The 20,280-nt window shown below is 34.8% G+C and overlaps 1 protein-coding gene across 1 annotated transcript in view; it reads right to left on the bottom strand.

Moving 5' to 3' along the window:
- The window catches only part of LOC142338173 (uncharacterized), a 94,542-nt gene that overhangs the window by 27,429 nt on the left and 46,833 nt on the right, over positions 1 to 20,280 (bottom strand). Inside the window, exon 6 of the mRNA XM_075387810.1 lies at positions 18,276 to 19,373. Within this exon, the coding sequence (XP_075243925.1) occupies positions 18,276 to 19,373 (1,098 nt within the window). The remainder of the gene's footprint in view (positions 1 to 18,275; positions 19,374 to 20,280) is intronic.

Genomic DNA, 20,280 nt, shown 5'->3' with positions numbered 1-20,280 from the left:
AGTTTTTCGATTGAGGAAGGAACAGCTCACCACCCTATCTTTTTGAGTGATGCACTTAATACCCCGGTCACTGTTCAAGCCAACTACCTGGTAGAATTGAGAGATAAAGAGGTTATGGTAATGATATTCAGAACTTGCCAGAACATGTTATCCGAACTCTTTTTGAATGATATCTATGTTCAAATTTGTAAACTATTTTGTATTTGTTCATAAAAATAATAAAGTTTTTGAACACCATTTAAGTGTTTTGTTTTAAATTTACATTTTCAGTTATATAATTTTTAAAATACTTTTTTCAAGCTTTTCAGAATAAAGATTAGCACGAAAGGCTAGTTGATAATTTAGGTACTCGGCTATTGTTAAAAACTTTGTTTTTCGACAATTAAAAAAATTGTGTAATTTAGTTTTGATATTTAAGAAAATTGTCGGATTTGTTTTCGATATTTAACAAAAAATGTCGAGAAAAAATTCGACTTTTAAGAAAAAAATTTGTGTTACAAATCCGATCTTTAAGCTGCAAAAACAGACTCACAACTTATCATTTTAAAAGTGGTTAAAATTTTTTCTTTCTTTTTAAAATCATACTGTCAAACTAAGAAAAATAAGAAAAAATGCACATTTTTTACGCTCAATTTGGTTACATTTTCAATTTTTAACAAAAAATCTGAGGTTCTTTTTTTATTTTAAACAAAAAATGTTGTTTTTTGTTTGAAATTTAACAAAGCTTGAAATTTAACAAATAAATTGAGATCAATTTTCGACTTTTAGAATTCACACTAGATTTAAAATACTTTATTACAAACACTTTAATGCTTTCTAACTTCAAAGTACAACGGGGTGATCAATTACTCCATGGCCATCTAGTAAACAATCAACAATTTTTTTTAATTCAGAGTTCTTAAGTGTCTGAATTCAGTTGAAGAAGGATGATCTCAAAGTATGTGTGCCTGCTTTCCTTTAGTCAGCTGTCAGTAGATGTGTCTTGAACTTCTTCCTACTCAATCTCTTCTTGGACACGCTGGGTAGTTCTTCAACCAACTTGTTTTACGATTTATGTTGCACTGCTCGCTTCAATTGAGTAAAAACAAAAAAAACAAATCCTGAATCGATCCTTGTGACCCAAAAACTGATATTTATATAAGTTGTATCAGCAGTCCACTGTTTGATATTGAAAAGAAAATCATCCGTTTTTTGGAGTAATTCATTAATGGGAGATGAAATGAAAATTATGCGATGAGAACAATTTTTCAGAGGACAAAAAGTGTAATTGTGAGACGCGACAGGGTATTCACTACTAAGCAAGTAAGGTCTATAATCCTTAACCGATACGCAAATGAACAATTATTTCTCACAAAATTTTTTTTAAAGTCAGGTAAAACTTGACACATAACTGCTGTCATTCTGTAACCAAAGTGGTTTTGGAGTGATTCTTTTAAACTGCCGCATAAGGAAGAAACGCAATTCAGTTCAAATGACACCAGAAGACACAAGTTGAAAAATGACACAAGTCCGAAGACAGCAACTCAGAAAATTCTTTTGTTTTACTTGTTTTGAATATTTCAAACACTATTACTCGCTATTGCAACACAGACCTGCTAAACATCAAGATAAACATGCTGCTCTATTTCAAATTCTTGCTCAAATTTAAATTTCTGACCCAGTTTCCTTATAAAGAATTTTTCCAAAAGGAGCCAATTGAATTTTCCATATTTGGAAATGAAAGAAGAATAACGACATCATTACCAAATAAAGGTGATCGGAAACGAAACAGGGGATAAAATTACAAGATAAATCCTTAAATTAATTTCTCTCTCTCAGATTAATTTAATAACATCACTCTCTCTCTCTCTCTCTCTCTCTCTCTCTCTCTCTCTCTCTCTCTCTCTCTCTCTCTATCTCTCTCTCTCTCTTTCTCTCTCTCTCTCTCTCTCTCCCTCTCTCTATCTCTCTCTCTCTCTCTCTCTCTCTCTCTCTCTATCTGTGAATCCCCTCCGTTTTACTCAAGTACTCTTTCTATGTTTACCGATTCTCAACCTAAAACTGGAACTGATTCCATTCCATTTTATATAGACTTTGGTTCTAACCCAAAAAGATTTGGGGGATTTACTGTGTTTCAGATTTTTCAAAATGGACAAAATTATTCTGAACCAACTTTCCAGGTCTTCAAAAAAGATAACTCTGGAACATTTGAGAAGTACCAACAACTTCGAATTGGAGATTACGAATTCCAAAAATTCTGTTTCCTCAAGAACATTATCCTGAATGGAGAGTTGGAACTCAGTGAGCACCCGACTCAATTTGATAAGAACCCATGTATGGAAGATGTGCTGCAACGATGTCAATAAGTCAGAAAGGTCAGAATAGGACAAAATCGACGAATATATATGACATTCATTCAATATGTTAAGGGGAATCCAGCCTCCATTGATGTGCTGATTCGGCTCCTTTGTCGTAAAGAAAACAATGAGTTCAAGCAGGTGATTTAAGTCAGCTGCACTTTGGACGAGTTCAAGGAACTGATCAATTTTTGAATTATTTCTCCTACATTGAACAATGTACATTTCAGTAGTAATTGAAGTGTGATTTTGTATTATGTCTTTGTCTTTTCTACAACAATTTTTCACTTTAAAAATCTTTGATGAGAGAATGAGTTGGGATATTGGTTGCTCAAGAAACATTTCTTTGAGTCTCAGAAATAAGTCAAATGTTTCTCACGTTAGACTTCATTACGAACTTAAAAGATTTTCCTATACAAACTTTGAAGCTCAAAAATTTCCCGAATTAGAAAATTTGGACATAGAGTCCTAAATTTCAGAATTAATGTGGGTTATCCACAACGGATCACGCAGAACAAATCTTATATATTGTTCAGATAAACAACAAAATACCATTTCACAACATCGCTGGAGTGGATATCAGTGGAGATTTCTGACAAAAAATGAATTAAAAAAAAATGATTACGAGAACTTACTAGAGCATCTCCCTACACTTTTATCTTATAAAGTTTGAAAGTTTAAAAAAGTTTCATTGACATGAATGAAGGAATGCAAAGTTGATGGATATTGTCATTCTTGTCAACATATTCAATTGTTACGGAAGCATACTGGAAGAAACGTAAAATGAAAAACGCCAAAAATTGTTTTTTAGCTGCCTGTAAAAATTGAGACGAGAATATAAATATGGAGGAAATTAACCAAAAAGTTCCTCATGGAGGACATATTGGTTATGGAAACTCCTTTTTAGATTTTTTTTGCCAGATTGAAAGTTTTCGATTACATGCTAGACTGTTTTTCAAAATGCTAGACTGCTAATCATTTTTGCAATAATCCAACCTAGAAAAAAGCCTGTCTCTCGTTGTATTTGATATTGAGTGCCCGGAGGGAAAAATTGTCTAGGAGTTGAGTGTTTTTAAGGATGGAATTGTATTGGGATACAGTTTCCTCCCCACCAAAGACTATAAACCTACTTTTCAAGCAAAGTGGTGCTCTGAAAACTTACATGGGTTTAACTGGAACAATGGAAAGCTGGAATATACTGAGTTGTCGTGAATCATTCAACAACATTGTTCACCTACAACAGAATACATTGCAAAAGGGTTAGAGAAGTGTAATCTCCTCTCAAATTAATTTGTAGAGATGTGGAGAATCTAGATGATCTTGGTTGTCCAAAAGTTTTCAAACTTCTCAACAACTCAGATACTGACTGGATTTTAGCAACTATCCGTATCAACACAAAAATACATTTCACTGCTCAGAGAAGAAAGCTTATGCTTACGGAACTTGGACTCTTGTTTTTTTGATCACGTATAATATTTGTAATTTCTAATTGTATTTGTAATCGTTTTCTAATTAATTCTTTCTATTTTACCACTTATAAAATCAGAGATAAATCTCATTCACAGTGGGAAAAAATGATTTTCCCCGTAAAAATAAGGTGTAAATGAGCGATCATACAGATAACGGTTTAAATTTAGGTATTTTTGTCTTTGGTGATAGTAACCAGGAACAACAATCGTGGAAATGGTTTGGACCGACTTGTAAAAGATTTCTGATGGTTTTTTTGTCCCAGTTTTTGGTTATTTTGTTAATATTAGCGTGCTGTATAGTAAGAATAACTCTTGCCAAAACCTGTGAAGAGACTACAGTTTGGATTGCTATCCTATCTAGTACTGTCGGTTATATTTTACCTTCTCCTAAAATATGAACAAAATAATTTCTACCAAGGAACGCATTTTTATTTCATTGATGGGACCAAGCAGCGCTGGAAAATCTCATCTTATCCATGACTGGCTAACTATTGGAATTTTTCCAACCGATTTTAATAAAATATACTATTTTTATCAACATTATCAATCACTTTACGGACTAATGCCCAAAAACATTAAGAACATTCATATTATTCAATGAGGTGACTTTGAGTTCATTCAGAGTCAAACCAATAATGGAACAAAGTATTTGCTGATTTTTGATGATTCTCGAAAAGAATTCTCAAGCTCAAGAGATTTTGTCAAAATTGCAACAGCTGGAACCCCAGAACTTCAAGAAAACGTTCCTAAGAAATTGTCCAAGAAATTTCATCCAGTTTCTAAACGAATGAATAGTAAACTTTCTCGGAGAACAACTACAGGAAATACAAAAACAAGCCAGATCATTAAAGAACGAATCAATTGTAGATAAAAATTAGAATTTGCCGCGAGTAAAACTATCTCTCAACGACACAATTTTATTAGATGGAAAAAATACAGAAGTAGCTTTTGCAGATTTTATTTTTGCATTAAAAAAATTAAAAAGAAAGAACGTTGATTTTTCCGACATATGCTACACAATACTTGACGCTACTGGAATAAATCCGCAAAAATTAATAAACAAATATGCCTAAAGCAAATACAGAGGGAGCTGGATTCCTTTCAAAACTTGAAATATCCAAGCTACAAATACTGTATAGAGAAGAAAAAGGCGCATATGGATCAGTTAAAAAAATCTACAAAAGACAGGTGGTTTATCCAAAAAAATTGCCTACTTTCTGCACAGTAAAGATTCCTATAAATTGTGTCGTCTTGCAACACGACATTTTTAAAGATTACCAGCAATTGCTAAGCGAATCAATGAGATCTGGTGTCTCGATCTAGCTCCTAAGGATAAATTATCCGAAACTAATAATCGAGTGAAGTATTTATTAGTATGTGTTGACGTCTTTTCTTGCTTTGTTCTTGTGCAACCAATGAAGTCAAAGTACTCTACCGATGCAGTTGTAGCTTTGAAAAAAAGTTGCGTAAAAATAGTATGCCAGCGAAAGTATGGGTTGATCAGGGAACATTGTTCAGTGGTGAGTTTCGAAAGTTTTCTACGGACAAGAAAATCAAAATTTACTCTAGAAGTGATACAAAAACTGCGGTAGCGGAACGTGCAATAAAATCTCTGAAAAACCTTACTTATCGCTGTATGGAGTAAAATGCTGACAAATACATGAGTCAACAGGTAAAGCTCCAAAAAATGTAACAAACAAAGATTTTTTTGTCATTTTTTCACAGCAAACCAATAAACCAATATAAGCTACCACGTTTTAAAGTGGGTGGAAATTGTCGTAGATCAAAAAAAGATATTCCGTTCACAAAAAGTTATAAATCTCAGTTCACAAATGAAAAAATCAAAATTGTTAATTTTGCTACTTTTAAACCGCAAACCTAAAGCCTTTGTGGAGAACAAGGTGATGAAATTGTGGGTAAGTTTTATGAACAAGAGATTTCAAAGTGTACCATTAAAAGATGAGTTCTTTCACTGTTGAGTTGATTTTTAAGGTGTCGTTTGATTGTTACCCAAAAATGCATTTATTTCTTTCAAAAATTTTCCACCTGAATAAATTATTCTTGATGGAGAATGGGAGGTAGCGATAACAGAACTGTCGTATCCTTCCTCGTACCAAAACATAACAGAGGGTAAATTCTTTTATCCAGATGAATCAACACCAGATACAAAACCATCGGATTACTACACACTGGATCCAGGTCTATATCCCTCGATCTCTGATATTGTCAATGAAATGAACAGAAAAATTCAGGAACGTGAAAAATAAGAAAAAACGCCAATCAATTTAAACGTTAAAAAAAATTATGCAGTGAATTTCTTTGAGTCTTCCTAATCAGAACTCTTTACTTGTCAATTTTAGTGCTGATTTTTGTCATGTCTTTGGATGCGAAGAAGCTGTTTATGGTTTGGGTGTTTTCATAAGTGGTGCTGGTCCACATTTTCCCAAGATCCCTTATGACATTGTACGAATACACACCTTAATGATATATAAAGATATTGCTGATTACAATGTTGTGGGTGATACAAAACTCCGTTTTTATCAAAAGTTAAGAGTGGAGATATCATCTCAATGGGACAATACATGAAATATGAAAACTTTCTAAACTTACAATTTAAAAAAAACTCTAAAGAACTCATTTCATAGCATAAAACTCGAGCTCCGGGACTCCTATGGCGAAAAAGATCCTTTCAACTCTGTTTGTGTAACAAGAGCAGTACTAATGTTTAGAAAAGCTTTTGACAATCATTCTTAGATTTAAAGTTAAACAAAAATGGTTAGTGATTTACCTTTTTTCGTGGTTATTCAAGACAGAGGGGAAGAGGATTCGGAGCGTTATGAAAAATAATTGGGAGGACAGCTATTTCTTTCTTGAGGAGATATGTTGTCCCAGCAGCCAAAAGAGTTGGTGCTGATTTGCTTGATACAGCTGCACCAGAAATTGGAAATGTTCTAACTGGAAAGAAAAAATTCAAATCTGTGGCTGCAATCGTTGGAAAAAATGCATTATTTTGGAAAGAAAGCTAGGTGGTGGAAAAATTGGGAAACGTTGCATTAATTGAAGAATTACCCCAAAAACCAGTCGAAGTCGTCGAACTCGAAGCAATTTTTATTCTAAGATAAAATGAAAGCTAGCTCAACAAACGATTGCAGCTTTCGTTATGTTCACTTTACGAAATCTTGCTTGGAGATTTTTGACAAAATTCCTGCTTTGGAACCAATTGAATCTTCTCACGAACAAGAAGTTTATCCCAGTACTTCATTGGATGAAAGCAGCATTGAATTCGAGTTTGAAAAAAATGGAAGCATATATATATATATATATTGATGGTTTACAAAAGGAAAGATTGTTTGATGACTTTATGAAAAAAGACGAGCATGGAAAAGCAGATGTGGGAATGTCTTTCACAGATGATGATTTAATTTATCTAGCTCACGTCAATCATTTATTACACTCGGTCTTCATCAAATGTGACGTGTGTCTGAGCAATCAACAGGTTTACAACTCAAATGGCCTCTCTGGACACAAAGCTTTAATTTCCAATTAATTTAACGCTTCCACAATATATAATGAAGTTATTTTGGCTTGCCATGGATAAGAATTTGAAAAAGAGCGTAGTGATTTGGAGAAAATCCCTGTTATAGATTGAGAGGAAGACCTTTTGCTGAAAAATGGAACTACTTCTCAAGGTAAAATAGCAATTGATTTGTTCCAATGTGAAAAGTTACTGCTTCCAACTCTAAAACTTAGACTGAAATTGAATCGTGCAAGACCCAATTTTTACATAATCTCCTACAGTCCTCACGTCTGCCTTATTGACTGTTCCCTGTTTACAAGACGTGTTGTTATTACCGAAGTATATCACCAGACTATCAAATATCAATAAACTCATCGACCTGCTTGTTTCAACTTTATGGAAACAAATGCACGTACATTTATTATTCCTTCAGGACAGAACCAGTTTATACAGGAAATTGTTTTAACAATGCTCCAATCACAAGAATAGCTATTGCGATGAACACAAACTCAGCATTCACAGGACATTTTCAAGAAAATCTTTTCCATTATCAGAAACTTGGTTTACGAGAACTAAGAATTGTTCGAGGAGGTAGAGCTATAGATTCAGTTGATACAACCAATGACTCTAGGGCATATGTAACAACAATGAAAGCAATGGTTTTAGCGAAGAAATTTCTCCGTTACCAAATAATCTATTTCAGAACCATTACGTGCTTGTATTTGATCTCACTTCACTTCGAGATGCTGGAGAAAGTATTCGTTATCTTGAAATCAGCGGTGAAATTAAACCATTAGAAATGTTTTTCGACCACCCTCTAAGAAGCGTGACAGAAATAATTGTTCTAGGAGAAAGAAGGTCCACTATTAAATTGATCAGTTCGGAACTGTTGCTAAAAATGTCTGAAGATTTTTGCGTTAACGAAAATTTTTTCTCATTTTTTCTGTTTTTTATTGTTTTTACATCATCGCTTTCTGCATTGAGACGTTTGTGGGTTATATATTATCGTCACCAAGTTGTCACTCTATTCACCGAATACTTTCTTAAAATGGACGTTGAGTGGGGGCGAACTGATTCAGGCTTTTTTGTTTATGTTCCTCTCCTAATTTTTCTGGTATATTTTTATAATTACTTTTCCTCCGCCAACTCCCATAACAGTTCTGTTGACAAAATTAAAAAATCAAGCAAAGTTTTATTAGAGCAAGGTAAAAGTTCCAATGATTATTGCTTTTTTGAAGAGAATGAGTCTTTTCAGCTTGACCGTACAGTTAGAAGTTCATGTGTTATTTGCACTTGCTAATGAAAGCAAAGAAAAAATGTTTGTCATGGATAACACTTCCTTGAGAAAGACTATTGAACGAATCCTAGAACTCAAATACCGCTATATTGGATCCTTTCCAGCAGATTGTATTCCAAAACTACCCACTTTCAGCTTTGCTATCATCAACACTTCTCCGAGCAGTGAAGCACTCAATCGACCTTATTACTATGCTATTTTTATGGCTGGTCCAATCCAAAAAAAAACAAATTTTGTAATAAAAAGTAACAAAAAATGATACAACAACCAGTTAAGAAAACTGATAATTTGTGTGGATTTTACAAAATTTTTGCAGCCTTTCAACTATTTAAATTATTTCAAACAAAGACGAACATTGTTCATGATGTTCATGTTTTAAGCTTTTTAGGTAATTATATGAGAATTAGATAAATTTAATGTAAAATAAATCGAAGTGTAAAAAAGTCGGCAGTAATTTTTTTCTAAATTCCTAAATTCTTCGTTAGTTACTCAAATTTTTGTTAAAGACTTTATTAACTACTCGGCTAAATGTACTTTGATACTTCTTTCTTTTGTACTATCATCATGTAATTGTTTGATTAATTTTTAAAATTGCATGTGCTTAATTTGTACCGTGTCTGTTATTTTGTAATTTTTAATTCAATTTTTTTTATTTATTTAACATTTTTCCCAAGTTATTGGCGCATAAAAGTCCACTAGTACTGCAACAATGCCAGATAAGCAAGATTTAGTTTTGATCTAACGACCTCTGGGTTATGAGCTCGTCACGCGCCCGCTGCGCCAACTTGCTATTTAGGGCCGGCTATACCTAATCTTAATACATTTTGGTAGCTATACCTAATCTCAAAACCTTGCGGCGGCTATACCTAATCTTAATACATTGCGGCGGCTATACCTAATCTCAATTCATTGTGGTGGCTATACCTAATCTTATTATAATGCGGCGGCTTTACCTATTCTTAATACAAGGCGGCGGCTACACCTAATCTTAATAAATGTGGTGGCTATGCCTATTCTTAATACATTGCGGCAGCTATACCTAATCTTAATATATTGCGGCGGCTATACCTAATCTCAAAACAATGCGGCGGCTATACCTAATCTTAATACATTGCGATGGTTGTATCAATAAATTTGTTGAAAATTACTGCAAAGTGAATTATCCGCTGCTTGTGCAATTCCCCGCCTGTACAATTTCCGTGCGCGCTGCCTGTACAATTCCCCGCCTGCACAATTCCCGAGCGCATTACCTGTATAATTCCCCGCCGGTACCATTTTGTAAACGCGGAAACGTTAATGACTGGCTCCAAAAATGGGGCCTGATCTGCTCAAACTACACTACTATGGCTATTCCTAATCTCAATAAGTTGCGACGGCTATTCCTAATCTTAAAACGTTGCGGCGGCTAGTCCAAATCTTAATACGTTGCGGCGGCTATTCCTTATCTTAATACGTTGCGGCGGATATTCCTAATCTCAATACATTGCGGTGGCTATACCTAATTTTATTACAATGCGGCGGCTTTACCTATTCTTAATACAAGGCGGCGGCTACACCTAATCTTAATACTTTGTGGTGGCTATACCTATTCTGAATAGATTGCGGCAGCTATACCTAATCTTAATATATTGCGGCGGCTACACCTAATCTCAATACAATGCGGCGGCTATATCTAATCTTAATACATTGCGATGGTTATACCAATAATTTTGTTGAAAATTACTGCAAGGGGAATTATCCGCTGCTTGTGCAATTCACCGCCTGTACAATTTCCGTGCGCGCTGCCTGTACAATTCCCCGCCTGCACAATTCCCGAGCGCGCTAGCTGTACAATTCCCCGCCTGTACCATCTTGTAAACGCTGAAAGGTTAATGACTGGCTCCAAAAATGGGACCTGATCTGCTCAAACTACACTACTATGGCTATTCCTAATCTCAATACGTTGCGGCGGCTATTCCTAATCTTAAAACGTTGCGGCGGCTATACCTAATCTTAATACATTGCGGCGGCTATACCTAATCTCAATTCATTGTGGTGGCTATACCTAATCTTATTATAATGCGGCGGCTTTACCTATTCTTAATACAAGGCGGCGGCTACACCTAATCTTAATAAATGTGGTGGCTATGCCTATTCTTAATACATTGCGGCAGCTATACCTAATCTTAATATATTGCGGCCGCTATACCTAATCTCAAAACAATGCGGCGGCTATACCTAATCTTAATACATTGCGATGGTTGTATCAATAAATTTGTTGAAAATTACTGCAAAGTGAATTATCCGCTGCTTGTGCAATTCCCCGCCTGTACAATTTCCGTGCGCGCTGCCTGTACAATTCCCCGCCTGCACAATTCCCGAGCGCACTACCTGTATAATTCCCCGCCGGTACCATTTTGTAAACGCGGAAACGTTAATGACTGGCTCCAAAAATGGGGCCTGATCTGCTCAAACTACACTACTATGGCTATTCCTAATCTCAATAAGTTGCGACGGCTATTCCTAATCTTAAAACGTTGCGGCGGCTAGTCCAAATCTTAATACGTTGCGGCGGCTATTCCTTATCTTAATACGTTGCGGCGGATATTCCTAATCTCAATACATTGCGGTGGCTATACCTAATCTTATTACAATGCGGCGGCTTTACCTATTCTTAATACAAGGCGGCGGCTACACCTAATCTTAATACTTTGTGGTGGCTATACCTATTCTGAATAGATTGCGGCAGCTATACCTAATCTTAATATATTGCGGCGGCTACACCTAATCTCAATACAATGCGGCGGCTATATCTAATCTTAATACATTGCGATGGTTATACCAATAATTTTGTTGAAAATTACTGCAAGGGGAATTATCCGCTGCTTGTGCAATTCACCGCCTGTACAATTTCCGTGCGCGCTGCCTGTACAATTCCCCGCCTGCACAATTCCCGAGCGCGCTAGCTGTACAATTCCCCGCCTGTACCATCTTGTAAACGCTGAAAGGTTAATGACTGGCTCCAAAAATGGGACCTGATCTGCTCAAACTACACTACTATGGCTATTCCTAATCTCAATACGTTGCGGCGGCTATTCCTAATCTTAAAACGTTGCGGCGGCTATTCCAAATCTTAATACGTTGCGGCGGCTTTTCTTAATCTTAATACGTTGCGGCGGATATTCCTAATCTTAATACGTTGCGGCGGCTATTCCTAATCTTAATCCGCTGCAGCGGCTATTCCTAATCTTAATACGTGGCGGCCGCTATAACTAATCTTAATACATGAGAAATAATCTTAATACATGTAGGCGGCTAAACTTAATACATGGGGTCTACTCCTCCCCGTGAGCCCTGCCCACACTATTACTAAGGTCGCCTTTGAGCGGAGATTGTACATTTTTTACGTGTTGGTACTTTCTACGCTCAGACCTCTGTCTGTAACACAAGAATCATTGACTTCCTGTTTTATAATCGCGTCTGCTGCAACGCTACCAACATAATTATGTTTTAAAGAGAAATACAGTTTTTAAAACCTAAATTAAAATTTAATTTTACCTGTTAATGATTGCATTGTAATTTTTGACGTCTTTCGGCTTAAACCTTACCTAAATTTGGCGTTTCTAAGCGTTCCTCTAGCATTGCATCGACGCTTGAAGCTCTGCCTTGTGAGAAAAAAAAACCCTTGCGAATTGAAGTCCCAAAAAACGCGTTGTTTGTGTTGGTTAATGGTGGATGCAGTGAAATATGTGTCATTTTTAAACGTTTCCAAGCCTTTATATTAAACAATCTTAGCTTTTTGTGGTTAAAAAGATTAAAAAAAAGCATTGTTTCTAAGCTCTGCCCTTGCATTGTCTCAACAATTAGGCAAACAGTTTTGAGACTGGAACCCGTGGCCTCTTGCGTGTTTTTTGTTTCTTTCGTTGCTGGTCAGCAATAAGTTAGTTTTCTTAGAACATGTATTGTTTAGGAATCTGACTTGACTTCACGTTTTCTGCAGGAATCTGACTTGACTTAACGCAATCCAGTGGTAAATCCATGGTATTTATGTTGCACCTATTTGTTTCTAAGCGTTGATCTCAATAAGTTCAACGCTTCTAAGCGCAGATGTTTCAAAAATTTAGAATTTTAACCCGCTGTTTTCTAGTATTTACAACTTCTAGATCTCTTGTGTCTAAGAAATCAACAAACACACTATGGTGAAGTTTGCTTGGCATACAAAATTACTCGATTTTAGAGAAGAAAACGAAAGAAAACAACAAAATTGCTATCTGCTCAGAGAAATACTGCATCAATTTTCTTTGATCGTGCAAACAAAACTTAAACTAGCAGACCCCTCTCACCAAATATATGCCAGATGGCCCGATCATTACGAATTGAACCAAAAAACTGACTAGTTCAATATTGTTGTTTGACATTTGTGATCCGAAGTCAAGAGAACTGTTCCATATCCTTTCGTCGTCAAAAACTTTTGTACTAAAAGACATCGGCAAATTTGAAAAAAAAAATTCTTGGACTCCAAAAACTGGCACAATAAATATATGTTGTAAGAAACCATTAGCAATTAAAAAATTGAGCTGATTTTTCGATCTTCTGCTTATTGTTTCTCATTGATGCCAATTTGCCTTAACTTAGCACTCAACGCAATCCAAACACAAATAACTTAATTTGTTAGAATCATTTCTTGTTTAAAAATTCGAACATGTTCCCAAAAATGGCTAATGATACTTAACAATTGGCTCTTCAGTTGAATATCTAATCAGCTAAATTTTAGCCTTCAAATTTATGAAACAGCTTTTTGGAAAACACGACAAATATGTATGATTGGCGCCAAAAACATCAAAATTATGTTAGAGGTAGGCTTAGCAACGCTAGTTTATGTTAGATCTGCCTTTGTAAACGCTAAGTTGATGCTAAATCCCAAATATAAAACTAAGTAACATCTACATTTTGGAACGCTAAATTATGTAAGATGCGCAGCGCATAAAAATTGTTTTGTTTTCTTTTCAACGCGTGTTTTGTTGACCTTGTTCGGAATCGACGCAGTCCGTCCACCAAGCTTCAAGCGAGGAAAAATTCTAGTGGCAGTCGTTTTAAAAAATGGGCCCATATGTATGACTAAAAGTTTTCCACACAAATCAGTAAATAAAAAGTTAAAGGTAACGCTTTGATGATAAAGCAATAAATTGTGTTACTCCAAAATTATCAATAAGTCATCACAATAAGTAGTACGACTATGCAAACGGCAACACATACAGTCAAAGCCAAAAATCAAAAGAAAACTGCGATAAGGCAGCGTGGAAGCCATAAAAATCATACCTTCTTCTCTGCAAACTTCATCAATGATCTATTGAAGGTTTTCTCTATGCCAAAAGGTACTGGCAATTATAGGATAATGTGATAAGAATTCAAAAGCATCCAAAATTATGAATAAAATATCCAAAGATTAGAAGAAAATATATGAAAAGTTTTGACATTCAAGTTATGAAGACAATAATTAGAAGATAAAATCGCTAAATAGATAAAATTTGGCTTCAGAAGAAAAAAGGGGGTCCTGTCAACAGAAGAATGACTTACAGTTTACAGAGACATGTTTGAGATCGATTAATGTTGCAAAAACATTTTTTTTTTTCGAAATACCATTTGTGAAGTTTCAACAGCCATTAGCTCTCCACTCAAATTACTACATCGGTTTGCCTATTGTTTTTTAGGAAGCCTGTCACACTTCTAGTCAACGAGCCTGTGTCAAAGGACTACAAATTTTTATTTAAAATTCAAAAAGAAATTCAAAATTCAAGAGTCGGAGCCATAAAAAATGAGCGATACCATAAAAACGATTTGCCTGTTCATTGGGCACCATTTGACTCTAAAAGGGGTTTGTCAAGAACAGAAACTGGATTTTAAAAGTAACTAGTCTCTATGTAACTTGCAAAAAAAATAAAAAATTATGGCCTTTTGTGCGTTAAAAAAATTGTTTCATTTGTAGCGTAAAATGTAATTTTGAATTGATATTCTTATCGAAAACTCTTTATATGGAAAAAAGAATAAAATCATGCCAGACATCACGTGTTCACACGAAATTTTTAATCTCGATAAATCATCGAAAAACAGGAAATTCGAAAAAACGGTTTTTTTCCGAACTCTACGCTGGACGAGCTTTTTAATGGTGCCACTCACATTTGTCTACATTGTAAATATTGACCAGCAATAAATGTCTGAACAAAAAACCCATGAGTATATAGATCTTCCCCCATATGTGGGTTCGGAACAAGTATTTTGTCACTGCAACAGGAAGAGCACTGCAGCAAAAATCTCATATAGGGTTTCTTTGACAGGAGGCCAAAATTAATGCAAAAATTTTTTTTTAAAAATTGAACAGAAATGGAAAAAAATCGTTCAATATAATGCTAAGCCAATTATTCTACTCAATCGTCCTATGCACTGTTAGGCTTCTTACATAAGGCTGAGGTTATACATATATATATATATATATATATATATATATATATATATATATATATATATATATATATATATATATAATGCAGATGGCAGATTGCTTGAAAAACAAATGCGCTAACTTTGTGGTGCAGTATAAAGAATGAAAAACGGACGTCAAAAAGAAATCTCTCATTTTAACAAGCGGCTTAATTTCTGATTTTAAAGAAATCGTATAGCGTGTTTGTTGCTGTTTTCTTAGCTGCCAACTAATAAATTTCAATTCGAGCGAAAAATACCCATCAGTAGAGTATTTCACCTACACTACAGTCAATTTTTCACCAACAGTCAAATCAACATAAATCTTTACGACTAAAACGAGTATCAGGACGAGTCCCAAATATCAACTCGAAAGAATTTCAAAAAACAAAAGTTAGACATAGAAAGGACTAGGATTGTATCTGGTAAACAAATTAATGCAAAATTCGATCAATAATCAGAAAATTATCAAAAAGATCGAGATCAAAATGCCTCATGCTTAGAACAAAACTATCGAGAAAACGATAATAGAATAAATCAAACGAACACCATACAATAACATAGCAAGCAGATTGCCGGAATAGCTGAGAAAGAATAGACTTGCGTGTCATATAATAGAGATAGAAACGGATACAGATCTGAATTGAAAAAAAAACTGACGCCGCTCAAAAGGCTAAGTAAAAAAGATTATTTAAGCAAAGAAAAGATTAAAAGCGATAAAATATTTAGGCTTGTTAGAATTGATTCCGCAAAAAAACCCTATTAGGGACCTTCACAGGACATGTGAGTTCATTGAACTTAAAATAATTCTAGATAAACTTAACTTTTGAAGTGCAAAAGTCAATTTTTTGAGTGAGGTAGGTCACTTATGATAAAAATCTAATCACGAAAATCCTCCCTGGAGAGAGAGGGAGAGAGAGACTGAGAAATGACGCCACTCGCACAAACGCCGTTAGTGAGAGAAAGAAGTCATTCATAAAAGATGACTTTTTCAGCTCAGCTGTGTGAACAAATGTAAAACGAGAAAGAGCGTCAGGCGATGAAACAAAAAAACCAAGAGCATTGTCATATAGCTCCTTCGCAGCAACAAAAACAATATAACTTCTCCCAACTATTAATAAAGCAAACCAATTTTTCTGTCCTTTTCATAGTTTATTTGGTTTTTTGTGTCAAAATTGAAGAGACAAAGCTGATTCGATTGAATGTCCAAAATTTTCTTTTTTGGTTTGGAAATAAGTAAGAGAAAATTAATCAGAAGCGCTTCCTTGAAAAATCTAACATCAGGCGCATTATTTCGCATATTTTGCTAATTGCTTGATATTGCTCAAAATATTAACAAACTAAATAACAATGAGGTAAATTATAAAATTTTGAAAACAATCGAAAGAAGATTCCGAAAACCAATCTAAACAAGTTTATCAGCTTCACTACACAGAATTCCTGGCTTAACCCGAAAGTGAAAGAAGACAATTTGAGAGCTCTACCTTCTCATTGAGTGAACGTTTACGCATTGCCTGATAAAAATCGACTGACCACTTGATTTGGCTACTATGTAGCCAAATCATACAGTCAAAAACATAAACCTAGCAATAAAACTTTGAAATTCATGAATTATATTTTGAAAATTGAGACTTCTGACTGAGGTGTAATTGAAACAGAGACTAATTATTCGGAAGAAAAAATGCACCTTTAGTCTGAAAAAGAAAGGAAACATACGTTGAAAAAAAACAGACAAAGTCATAATTGAAACCTTAGTAGTCTAACTGAATGTTTTAATAGTGACTACGCACCATTAAAGGATCTCCAGGGTGAAAGTGACCTACCTTTTGAATACGGGGCGTCAAAAATTATGTGATTTTGTAGACAAAATTTATGAACATTTGCAAGAAACAAAGAAAATCTATCAAAAAAGTGTATATTTTTTCTTCAAAAATATTTTTAAGTTCCTCAACGTTTACATTTGAACGTAAATAACTTTTAAATATTTCTGTGTACATTTTTCTTCTAAAGCGAGACAATATATCTAGACATTTTCATCATTGAAAACCCGTGTTTGGAAAACAATATATTACAGAGTTTACAATTTTTAGTCATGAATTGGGATGATTACCTCAGTTGGCAATCAAACTTAGGAAAACATCCTTTCCTAAGTAGCAGCACAAACAGATATATTTCAGATACGAAACTGCTCATTAAACTTTGAGACAACAAAATGAAACAAAAAACTTATAAATGCTTAAAGATGGTGCAAAGACTGAAAACCAAACAAGTTTCGATTCGAAAAAATAACCAACCCGGTATTAGTCTATGTTGCCTGTGAATATGTTAGAGCAGTCGGTTCTCAGTTATCACCAAGTGAAATCAATTTAGGCGGAAAAAAGTTATCAACCAAGAAAAGATTTGTGCTTACCAATAACAAATCGGATTGAAAAATAAACCAAAGAAAATAAGCCGTTAGAGATTTTTGGATGCGCAAATATTCAGGAGATAGCGATTGCAAGCAAGAAATACACTTGTTTTTTTTTCAAAATTTATCGTGACAACGTGAAAACAATTGTACAATTGGATAAATCTTAAAGAATACTTTTTTCTGAATTTTCATGGTGTCAACAAATATTTCATCAATTTTGTCAGACATATACAAATATCAACTATCCACAGAGTTTTATCAAAAAGTTTTTTGAATTGTGGTTCAAATATATCCTCACAGAGCTTTAAGTTCGTACCGCACATATAGATCCCGGACAGCCTCGTAAAATTTGCAATAATATGAAAAAGAAAACTTTTTTACGATTTCAATCAAAAAAAATATCACAAATTAACAAATTTAACTCCTAATAATATAACTCTTAACAAATTTTTAACAAAAAAAAGGAAGTAAACTGTTTCGTCTGTTTCGGGGTCTAAAGATCGACAATTAATCAAAAAATGGCAAAAAGTTCAAAAAATGCTAAAATATTTGAGAAAAAAAGTTGTTTCTTTTGTTAGCAATATCAAAATAAGAAGTCTCGAAAACTTTAAAGGCCGAGTGATTAAAAATGATACCGCAAAATGTAGTCTGGGATGCGCTCTAAAAGGACAAAAATGGTTTGAAGAAAATATTGGAGTTGGCATAGAGTTTTTCTTTTTTTTATAAAACTGTTGTAACTTATTGATTGTAAAAAATAAATTGTTCATTGCAAACTATGAGAGAAACTCACAGTGGTCGACGCCGGGCATCCTGAAGGTTGAGGCTTGTAATAGCACGGGTGGTTATCTATTTGGTCATCAGAACCTCCAATATTTTTCACACAGATAGCACAGTTTGTTCTTGATATTTCGTTTTGAACTTGCTGACAGTTGCCGCCGTTGCAGAAAATTGCACATTTGTCAGGGTTGTCGGAATTCGTGAGAACTTCTTTCTGCTCTTCTGACAGTGGTACTTCATTTAAAGATTTCACGCCTGATCTTCGATCCAACGATTGTTTTTGAACATTGTCAGCATTTAGTACGAAGCTGATATCGTTTGCATGTGTAGTGCTAACAAAATTTGCTGGGAGCGATATTTGTGGCGAGTCTTCCATGGTAACCTGCTTGAGTTGACTGGCATACCATAAAAAGTTGTCGCCAAGAAGATCTTGTTTATTAGACCAAACTTTTCTCATTGTAACAACCCCAAGGTTAACAGGTCTTACGAAACCAACCAAATCTAGAACCTCGCCTTCAATGAACAGAGTTTCTATTGCTGCCGCCAGTGGTTGCCAGCTAGCGTCATCTGCAAAATCTTTCATAGAAGAGGGTTTCAGGTTCGAAAGCTTCAAATTAGATGAAATAAAGGCACCCTCTATGAACGATTTCAAAGCCTTGCTTCGGAGTTCTATTGTATCAATTGTAACAGGCTTCTTCTCATTGAACATCAAATTCACATTATTTTCCAGTATCAGTGTAGTGATGTCTTTCAGACCCTCTAGGCTTTCAATCAAGTTATCTTTAATCCAAAATCCTTTCTGGTTGATGTTTGGATCATTCATGACTTTCGAGATATCAGCAACTGGGCTGTCGATGCCAACAATCTCCACATAACCACTTTGTCCAACTTGACAGTTACTCACTTCCACAACACCGGCTGAACAGGGCGGAGAACAGTCACAACTACCGCACTTGGTACCACTCAACCTTGCATCTCTTTCATCCTGGATGACGACAATGTTATCGGCAGGGGACTCCATCTGCGGAATGATCACAATTTCTGGCTCTGGTTTGGTCGCTGTTTCGGGTTGCTCTCTTCCCAAACCGTCTTCTGAAGAGGGCGCAATTGTCTGAAACATATGGTACCGTTTTCCCGATCAGTCACTTAATCGGAACTTTTGTCAACAAAATTATTACCTGTTTGACAAACGGAGTGTTTGATTTTTAGGGAACCAAATCATTTGAAGTCAAATAATGTCCTTCTCTATGGTGCTCTTGGTTGCATCGCGCCGCAAAACGTACAAATTTTCACTTAACTCAATGAACTTATTTAAAATGTCATCAGTTTTTGTGACCCAAGTTTAAAGACTCTGTTTAGAGAGCGTTTGCAGACAACAGTGACAGTAAGAAAAGCTATATTAACTTGTCTTCAAACTTGAAAAATTCGCTTTTGTTGTTCACCCAGGTTTAGACTTACGAAAAGACTTATGAAAAGGATTTATAGTTCTAGTAAGGGAGTCCAATATTGACTATATATACATGGTCCAGTTCCTAGTTAAAGTCTTTTCATGGGTCCAGATAAGGTCTTTTTGCAACGAATTAAGGTCGAGCACGGTCTTTTAACAGGGTGAGCATAGTTTTTTTATGAGTTGGAGATTATTTCTGGGAGTGAAAATAGTTAATTTTTTGTACTTCTTTTCGTAGATGTCCATCTTCGTAAAATAGGTAGAATTTTTCTAGACGGTAAATTTTTAGAAGGTAAAGAAGATAAAATCTTAGGAAACCTTGAAATCTTAAGAAAAAATTAGTTTAGCAAATGATCTATATTGCGAATTTGTTCGGATGAATTTATCTAGTTAACAAAGCTCTAGCAGTCGACTTTTCCATCGGTCGTGAGCTGAGTGTGTTATAATTTTATTTCATTTGATTCTAAAACTTTTCTAATTTTACTTATTCTATCTTTTCTAACTATATTTATAATAGCACAGTTCGTTTTTTGATACAATATCAGAAAAAGTGAAAATTTTGAATGGGCTA

Source organism: Convolutriloba macropyga, chromosome 4 (assembly GCF_964194025.1).
Source record: "Convolutriloba macropyga chromosome 4, txConMacr16.3, whole genome shotgun sequence".
NCBI classification, from domain to species: domain Eukaryota; kingdom Metazoa; phylum Xenacoelomorpha; order Acoela; family Convolutidae; genus Convolutriloba; species Convolutriloba macropyga.
Note: the sequence above shows the minus strand (reverse complement) of the source record. Positions and strands in the feature narration are given on the sequence as shown.